The sequence below is a fragment of the Physella acuta genome, unplaced genomic scaffold (assembly GCF_028476545.2).
Source record: "Physella acuta isolate Inbredline_101_S28 unplaced genomic scaffold, ASM2847654v3 ptg001389l, whole genome shotgun sequence".
NCBI lineage: Eukaryota > Metazoa > Mollusca > Gastropoda > Physidae > Physella > Physella acuta.
In genome coordinates, this window is record NW_026732904.1 from 92,501 (window position 1) to 103,081 (window position 10,581).

A 10,581-nucleotide genomic window follows, 5' to 3' on the forward strand; every position below is an offset into this window, starting at 1 on the left:
ATGAGATTTCTTCCCCTAACTCCTATAGTCTATGTATTTCTTATACGTTTTTAATTCTTTAATTCAAAGTGTTTTATACATATTAATATGTATGTATCTCTCTCTCTCTCTCACACTATCTCTTTCTCATTCTCTCTCTCTTTCTCTTTCACTCTCTCAATCTCTCTCTCCCTCACTCTCTCACTAACTCTCTATCTCTCTCTCACTCTCCCTCTTTCTCTCTCTCTCTCTATCACTCTCTCACGCTCACTCTCTTTATCTAACTCTCTCTCTCTCATTCTCTCTCACTCTTCCTCTCTCTCTCTCTCTTTTGCTCTCTCAATCTATCTCCCTCTATCTCTCTCATTCTCTCTCACTCTTTCTCTCTCTCTCTCTCTCTCTCTCTGTATGTAAAAGGGTGTGCTATGTCATTATAAATTGACTGTGGCCATGGGTGAACTAGCTTGCCCGTCTACCGGGAAAAAATCCCGTTGGTCCCCCAGGATAAAATCTTGTTGGGCCCCAGAAACGGTGATGTAATAGGCCTATTAAAGTTATGTTGTTTTTTTTTAAGTTTTCAGTTTACCATTCCTTCATGATAATACCCTAAATTATATTCAAGTTTTACTGCTTATCAAAATGCACAATAAAAATTTTAATCTGGTTTTGGGGGCCCCTTTTAAATGTTGCCCGGACGTCATAGTCACACCCAGTCCACCCATTGATTGTTATCAGTCGTACCGCCGGACCAGGAAGGGCTAAAGAAAAAAATAGAAATTCTCGAGACATAAATTGTTTATTCTACAAATCGTGAACACTTGATTTTCGTTGTGTTACGATTTACTAGGCAAGAACAATGTATATGGTTGGTTTATGATGTATGGTTAAGAAAAAAAGATGAACATATGTTTATATGAAAAAAATATATCGATTATCCATTCGTAAATTTGCATAAATGCTTGGGGGTATGGGTCTTTTACGCATAAATTTTAAATCTAGCGTTTGATAAAATGTTAACACTGTTCGACAGAGTTGGACCGGCCAATGTCAGATTTTATTTATTTTCATTTTTGACTTTGTTTTTACTTTTGTTTGTAATCTGATCTGTAATAAGCAGATTTTTGGTTTTGTTTACAGACGGACAGATGGACAGACAGACAGACAGACAGACAGACAGACGGACGCATGGAGAGTCGAAAAGGCTGCATACAGTCAGTTGGGCAGACGGACAGACTGGCAGAAAAGTAGAGGGACAGACGAACAGACGGACCGACGAAAAGAACAGACGGACTGAAAAAAGAATAATTAAGATTGAAATAGTAATTTTTTCAACACTAATAATACTGACATGTGTCCACAACATCATCATCAACATCACCGTCATCTGTTCCCGTTCATGCCCAAGACGCATGGAGCAGATAAAATACAGCTCATCTGTTCCAGAGCATCTGTGGATATAGTGTGGTCAGCCATCCGCTTTTTTTTTCACTAACCTCAGTTAGTTACCCATCATAGCTGGTTGGACTCAAAGACATTCTACTCACTTGAACCCGGATTCTTACTCGAGACTTCCTCGTTAGGAGCCTAGTTCATTTTTAAAATGCTACTTTGTATTTAATATATTTTAAATATACTCGTTGCGATGCGTTTGTGTTTGTTTAAAATTAATGAGAGATCTACAAAGAGTTTGTTTGTGTGTCTGTTTCAGGTACAGTTCTCATTAAAGATGGATACTCAAATACTAGTTCTTATAATAAAAAATTGAACGGAAGTTATTTTGATAACATTATATTGTGCTGTTATTTATCTAGTTTGTGCACGATTTATATTTAATTCTAGCCAACCAGAACAATTTTTTTATGAAGAGATTTACTGGATCGGTATACCATTAAAAATTCTATTTTGGCTCTTCTTTCTTATTTTGGCTAACTGCATGATTTTACTTCTTTGGAACTACAGCTTTTTTTTTAGTACGGCTTAACTTGAAACAGATCCATCTGCATTTAAACTCTTCTCAGTGACAAAAATGCCAAAATTTTGGGATAATCGGAAATCGGCCAACAAATCAAACGGTTTTGGAGTTACTTACCCTTTACATAAGAAAACACACTGTTCAGTATTGGAACTTTTGGCATCGATAGATAAAAGTATAATGTCTATAAATAAAAATTTGATTTGCGATGATTTCGCCTACAAATCCGATATCGTATGTCGCATGTATTTGGAGCAGGTATATTTTAGCCATTTAGAAAAGGACGCATGCGCATTGGAGACTTGTAACCGTGTTCCAAATATAGCTTACTTTATTAACTTTGGCTCGTGCAAGTTCCATCTCTGGAACTAGGTGGTGTTTGTGGCAGCTCAGCGTCATATTGTTCCACGAGATATCTACGTCATTGGGACCAACATCCGGTTGGTGAGTACTGGGAGCTGATACTGAAGGATGTGCTAAATGTCAGGTGGGTTTACTTACTATATATATATATATATATATATATATATATATATATATACATATATATATAAATAAATAAATAAATAAATATATATATATATATATATATATATATATATATATATATATATATATATATATATATAGGTTTATAGCTGTTTTTCTTAACTAAAATTTAACCTTGGGCTGTATTCATAGACTCACTGGTCAATTTTATCCCATATTCAAGATAACATGATGCCGATCAAAATGATTTGACTTTTATGTTTACTGTTACGGATATTGCAGTTAAGTAATAATAATATTAAATACATGTGTGTTTTATAATGCTATTTGGTGCGAATGAATGTTGGTGCTAGAGCTTTAGCGAATGCATGTTTGATGACGCGGAAGAAAGAGAGTGAAGTTTTGCGATAGGAACGGGTTGTTGTAGTATGCAAGCTTGGGAGTTCGGACTAGGGAGAATGTAAAAGATACTCCGTGAAATTCCGATAACAAGGATAGTTTTATGTTTATTTATACGAGAATAGTAGTTGAATAAATAGTGAAAAAGAAAATAATTGGCGTAGTGTCAAGCGATTATCGCCTGTATCGTGGTGTATCGTGGTGATATGAATGCACATGGTAGTGGTATTGTTTAAATGGTAGTAGATCGCGTAGGGTCAAACACGACCTTCTCACAGCAACCCTAACGATCACGTTTAAAGATTTTATGTTGTCCATAAAGAGATCTTTGTGCTAAAATTTATCTTTGCGCATTTTTCGGTGTGCACACTTTTCTGTGTGTGCTTTTTTCTGTTTGCGTTTTTTTTCTGTTTGCGCTTTTTTCTGTGTGCGCTATTTTCTGTTTGCGCTATTTTCTGTTTGCGTTTTTTTTCTGTTTGCGCTTTTTTTGTTTGCGCTTTTTTCTGTTTGCGCTTTTTTCTGTGTTTGCTTTTTTCTAATAAGAAACATTACCAAAACCATGTTTAAAAAGTGTACTTTATGTGGAAGTCCATGTGGGGGAGGGAGTTCATAACAAATGGACGCTTAAAGGACGGGGAATGGGTGTGTCTAAAATCCGAAATTATTGTGAAAGTCATAAATGGATGACCCCTAAAACGAATATATCACAACTCGGGTCATGTATCCTTGTTTTTGTGTTGTCAAAATATGTGACCGGCTGAGTAAATATCATGCCCTTGTGATATGACTTCAGTATTTTCGTGGAAGGTGATTTTAGAACTTATTACATCTTTAATCTGGGAGTAAGGTAAAATAGGTGAAAATGAACTTGGTTGAAATGCGTGTTACCTGTTGTGATCCAGCTTTTGAGCTAAACAATTGAATCAATCTATAGGGCATAATGATACGCTCCTGTTCAAGTCGACAAAGAGAAGACACTAATGCTTTAATGTTTGAATGTATTCAAAATGTTTAGACAATTTTTGACTGATTTTATGTTGTCCAACAGGCACTGAATTAAAGGATACAGTTCAATTCAGTATTTGAAAAATGTTGATGCTAGGCCTATGTCGCTAATTAGCAACATTAGGCATTACTGGACACAAAAATTAAAAACAAAACCATAACATTTATGTGTTAATTTATTTTAATAAAAAGATACCAACAAACTAACATAGGCACATGAAATGAGATACTGCCTCATTTATGAAATTTATGAAAAAAAGTTTTCGTCGTTGATGGATAGAGTTACATAAGAGTATTATCTATGCTCAGAGGTATTCATAAAAAGCACTTTAAAACAACACAGCTAGTTTGAATACTGCAAACTAAATTTGACGCTAGATGCTAAATTTCCGTGAATTCCTATGGTTAAATTGGCATACATTACTATATCTCTTTTGACACATATTTACTATTTTTAGCATGTACTAAGCTCAACAAAGCGGTATGAGGTATGAGGTATATTAGGGACATTTGTAGTTAAGTGAACAAACATTGATCTTCAGCGCAGGATAATGTTCTCCATGTTACAAAGCAAACGATGGTTTAATTAAATGGGTACCTGGATATCAGCTGGATTGGGATGATAAGATACAGGACCTGGTTGTCACTAGTTCAAGCTTCATAGTACAAACATGCGGACAGTACAAACATGGCGGCAGTACAAACATGGCGGCAGTACAAACATGGCGGCAGTACCAACATGGCGGCAGTACAAACATGGCGGCAGTACAAACACGACGACAGTACAAACACGACGACAGTACAAACACGACGACAGTACAAACACGACGACAGTACAAACACGACGACAGTACAACCATGACAGTACAAACACGACGACAGTACAAACACGACGACAGTACAACCATGACAGTACAAACACGACGACAGTACAAACACGACGACAGTACAAACACGACGACAGTACAAACACGACGACAGTACAACCATGACAGTACAAACACGACGACAGTACAAACACGACGACAGTACAACCATGACAGTACAAACACGACGACAGTACAAACACGACGACAGTACAAACACGACGACAGTACAACCATGACAGTACAAACACGACGACAGTACAAACACGACGACAGTACAACCATGACAGTACAAACACGACGACAGTACAAACACGACGACAGTACAAACACGACGACAGTACAAACACGACGACAGTACAAACACGACGACAGTACAACCATGACAGTACAAACACGACGACAGTACAAACACGACGACAGTACAACCATGACAGTACAAACACGACGACAGTACAAACACGACGACAGTACAAACACGACGACAGTACAACCATGACAGTACAAACACGACGACAGTACAAACACGACGACAGTACAACCATGACAGTACAAACACGACGACAGTACAAACACGACGACAGTACAAACACGACGACAGTACAAACACGACGACAGTACAAACACGACGACAGTACAACCATGACAGTACAAACACGACGACAGTACAAACACGACGACAGTACAACCATGACAGTACAAACACGACGACAGTACAAACACGACGACAGTACAAACACGACGACAGTACAAACACGACGACAGTACAACCATGACAGTACAAACACGACGACAGTACAAACACGACGACAGTACAAACACGACGACAGTACAAACATGACAGTACAAACACGACGACAGTACAAACACGACGACAGTACAAACACGACGACAGTACAAACACGACGACAGTACAACCATGACAGTACAAACACGACGACAGTACAAACACGACGACAGTACAAACATGACAGTACAAACTTGACAGTACAAACACGACGACAGTACAAACACGACAGTACAAACATGACTGTTCCAACATGACAGTACAAATATGACAACAGACTACAATGAAAGCTGCTTCGCTTAGCTGCCAATTCTACATCTAAACAATAGGTTATTAAGCTTCCGAAGTTCCTTGACGGATCACTAAAACTATACGTCTCCTTGTTAATTTACTGAATATAGTCAAAGCAAGAAAGTTAAAATGGAATGTGCATGCGGCGGCGTGGCAAGGCGGGGGCGGGGGGGGGGGGGGGGGGGGGGGTGGAGTGTGGACCACACCGGGTGACACCAGGGCAAAAAAATTGAAATATTTATACAAGAGAAATGCTTTATGCCAGCTTAATTAATGATTAATTAGAGTTAAAAAGGTCAAATCAAAGATTTCGACATGGGGGAGGGGTTATACCTGAGCGTAAACCTGCTAATTATAGAGAAAATAATTCCACATACAACTGTATTACATACAGCTGTATATATATACATATATATATATATATATATATATATATATATATATATATATATATATATATATATATATATATATATATATATATATATATATATATATATATATATACAAATGATACTTTTTTGTTGGAGTCGCGGGGGAGGGGGGGGGGGTGACACAATTAGTTGCCGCACTGGGTGACACCTGACCTAGCGACGCCACTGACTGTGCATGTTACACTTATCAAAGCCCTCTCCAAAACAATAATGCAAGGCATTATATCAAGATGGAGAAGAAGGGGGAAGACAAAATGTCAATGGAATCGAAAAAATAAAATCAATGACATTAGTTGACCATCTGTTGCAGAAGTACACAGAGCAACAGAGAGGCGTGGCATTTGGGCAGAGGCGTAGCGAGGGTGTGGGGGAGTCGGGGGGGGGGGGGGACATATGTTCCCGGGCGCCGACCTTAGATGGGGCGCCAAATTGAAAGTTTGAGGGGGGGTGCAAATGAAAAGTTCGAGGGGGGGGGGGTGTGGTGCAAATTGAAAGTTTGAAAGGGGGGGGGGGGTGTGCAAAAGAAAATTTCGAGGGGGGGTGCAAATCGAAAGTTTGAGGGGGGGGGGGGGTTTAAATCAAAAGTTCGACGACGGGGGGCGGGTGCAAATCGAAAGCTTGTCCCCGGGCTCCGGGAAGGGTCGGTACGCCTCTGCATTTGGCAGAATATTTTGAGAAAAACAACTAACTATAATGCACCTAGCTACTCCAGTAAGGGTTAAGGGACCATTAATTGATTGACCGGAATATATTTGTATTTCCTTTTTACTTTCTCGTATACAGAGTATCGAAGAAGTATTGTAATCGTGCACAAAAATCACACGAAATTTTGACAAATTTCCATCGTTTTACACCTCAGTAGTTCATCATATACGGAGAATAGGGGACTTATTTTAATCGGGCAAAAATAATAAATGCAGACTTATCCAAATTTTGGTGTTCTATGCGTAATCGAGTCGGAAAAACTGGGCTTTGCAATTCTGCCCTTATGTCTGTTTGTGTGTATGTCTGTGAACACGATAACTTCAGTACAGTTACAGCCAGATTGATGATATTTCATACACAAGTATTATATCAAATTTGTACTTCTGTGTCAACTTTTCAGCGTTTTCCGATAACCGGAAGTGAAACGTATTCTTATTTATTTTTTGCGCATAATAGGCCGTTGATTCCGTTGTCAGTGGATTCGCTTCCAAAGCCTTTATCTAACCAAGATTTAACTACAAGGCAACAATTGTATGATTTTGAAGTTGTTTGAAGATGTGATGCTGTCCCAAGCTATCGAGCTAAATCTGCCTGCGGGTTCACAATATGGACAATTCATTTTAATCATGAGCTTTACCACGCCGACCCATAAAAGTGTCTAAAACACAAGCAGTGAAGGCTTGTGAGAAGTAGGCTAAGCTTTATTTGACCTCAGACGTTTTAGTGATCGTTAGGTAATAGTCATGTTTTTCTCTAATTCAGCATGTCATGTTGGGGTTTGATTCAGTGTTTAGGATATCAACACAGGCTATAGACTGCGGATTCATACCTTGTATCACTCCCATTAACATCAGTTGTTGCTGTCTTTGTTTATCCTGGTCTCTGGTTTTGTTGTCGAAAAGAATGGCTCTTTTACCACACATGTCGTATAGATTCTTAAACACTCCTTTCTGAGATCGGCACCACTGTGTGAAATCAGCTTCCTCTTTTATAAAAGTATCCCCGCCGGTAACAATGATAATTCCGAACTTTGAAATGAACTGGTCGTTAAAATATCTCGTAATACCTTCAATAATATGCTCAGTTTTAAGTAAGCGATAGCCAAATCTGTGTACTATCAAACAGGCGTGATAACCCTCTTTACACACATCTAAATATTGTCTAACATTTTCCTTTGTAATTTCCCCTGGTGTGTCGACCACTTTAATCACTCCACCGCCAAATATTGCTGTACCGACTTCAACTTTTATAGTGCATGGCGATACGCCATTAGAGAACTGGAAAAACTTTTTCATCAGAATAGAATTACCAGTTGAGCTTTTACCACTGGCGTATGCACCAACAAGAAGAATGTTTTGGGTTATTTCTTCCAAAGAAGAGCTGAAAATGAAAATTGTTGGTAAACAACCTAAGTTAAATTTTAGAATCGTATCATTCATGGTAAGTGGGACGGAGTGGTCTAGCGATAGAGAGCTGGAGTGCTAACCCGTAAGTATCGAGTTCGAATCCGGGTTCAAGTCAGTAGACCGTCTTTGAGTCCACCCAACTCACGTTAGGAAAAGTAAAGGCGGCTGTGCATAGTGTTGACCACACTATCTCTTCATATGCCGAGGTCACAGAAACAAGTGAACTCTACTTCACTTGCCCTATAGACCGTAAGGTTAGAAAGGGGAACTGTTTTCTTTACATTCATGGTGAAAGTCGTATTTCAAGTATATTTAAACTATTGTAAAAAAAATTGACTTACAGTTGAGTATTGTTTAATTGGGGTGATTCACTCTGTATAATTGTGTCTGTTTCATCCTCTGCAATTAACGGAGTGATAGCACTGTCATTTTCTTCTTGATCTAGTGTTGAATTTTCTTGCGTGGCATTAGTATTTTCGCCACATTGGTCGCTCAGATAATCCTGGTTATTTTGCAACTGGTTAATCGGACTGCTGGTATACATGGGATTTGTTACTTCTTCGTTAGTAGCACTATGTCCATTTTCCAGTGTGGTATGTATTTCTGTAATTGTTGCATCCTGATCAGGATCAATGCTGTAAAATAAATAACACAAGATCAAACATGAATAAAATGATGAACAAAAAATCAATTTCCATTTTCTATATATATAATTCTCTTCTGGGAAACGCTAGAAAGCAAGCTGTAAACGCGCTCCCTACCATCCCCACCCCTACATGGTCTTAGTGAGCTGTGGTTCACGCTATGTTTACCTTCGTGGAGTCTGGTTTAGTGACGGCTATTAGGGTCAGATAATTTAGTTTGAAACGATTTTAAACGTTGGGGGGGGGGGGGAGGAAAGGGGGGGGGGGGTGGGGTTATGGTCCTTAACGAGCTACTTATAGTGTTTTAAAGAAATATTTTCAGTGTCAGCGTTGGTACCGTCGAATTCACAAATTATGAATTACTGAAAATTAGAAAAAAACAACAACTAAATAGCGGCGTATGTTATGCCGCGGGCCGGCTCGTAACTATTAAAACTTCAAGGCAGAAAAGAAAACAGGCTAGTCAAAAACACTCGGCCTGTAGGACTAGTTACTCGATGACACAATAAGGGCGCTTCACACGTTGAGCCAGCTGATAACAATGGTGTAGGTCAAGGAAGAAGTAATTTCAAGGCCCATAAAATAGAAAGACAGAGAATGCTGGAGCGACGTATTTGATAGCTACATTTCAGAAGTTCGGAGAACTCCAGAGAACAGTACTTTAGTAGTGCAGTTGAGCTTTATGAATGTATGGAGTAGGTAATCATTTTTCATTTTTAAAACGTTTGAACTCGAAAGTTGGTGAGTAAAGGCCGTGTTAGTTAAAAAAAAAATTGTTTAAACATTAAAACTCTTCGCGAAGATACAGAGGCGTAGCGACCCTTCCCGGCGCCCGGGGACAAAGTTTTCGATTTGCACCCCCCCCCTCACGATTTCGATTTGCACCCCCTCCCCCCTCAAGATTTTGATTTGCACCCCCCCCCCCTCAAACTTTCAATTTGCACCCCCCTCAACCTTTCAATTTATTTTTCCAACCCATTTTGGCGCCCCCTAAAGTCGGCGCCCGGGGACATATGTCCCCCCCCGCCCCCCCCCCCCCCCCCCTGCGAAGATAATGAGCTGTGACATCTCTACTATAAGCCCCAGAATTTTGGCAACTCTGGAAACATAGCAATTTTCCGATCATGGTTTAGAAATAACATTATATTTGAAACAGCCGATTGAAAAAGAAAGAAGACTTCGCTTGGAAAAAAAAAATGTCGATGTATTTAAAACACTTACAGTAAAGTTTCATTAGCTGGTTTTTGAACAGTTCCATTTAGTTCTGAAATGAAATATTTTTAAACATTGGTAAAAAATAAATATATATGAAAAGCTAAAACATATTTTCGAAAGTTTTAGCTTATATCTATATCACACGGTTTTGAAAAACAAATGATCATGGAAGCAAGAGAATGTGTCAAATGTGAATTGTCGGATAGAGAGAGAGAGAGAGAGAGAGAGAGAGAGAGCGAGAGAGAGAGAGAAAGAAAGAGAGAGAGAGAGAGAGAGAGTATTCAAATTGTAATGAATGGTGTGGGAATGTAAAGAGAGATTGAGATGTAATGTGTGAAGTGTCTATGGGTGAGGTAGGAAAAAGGCGGAGTGGATTATAATGTAATGAG

General features: G+C 38.9%; 1 protein-coding gene across 1 annotated transcript; it reads right to left on the reverse strand.

Moving 5' to 3' along the window:
- Positions 1 to 6,868: 6,868 nt before the first annotated feature.
- On the reverse strand, positions 6,869 to 10,241 carry LOC131927251 (uncharacterized; the record flags this gene model as incomplete). Its single annotated transcript, XM_059283017.1, has 3 exons — positions 6,869 to 8,307; positions 8,675 to 8,968; positions 10,199 to 10,241. Coding segments are annotated over 3 exons (959 nt in total), but the record flags the coding sequence as incomplete, so codon positions are not given.
- Positions 10,242 to 10,581: the final 340 nt, after the last annotated feature.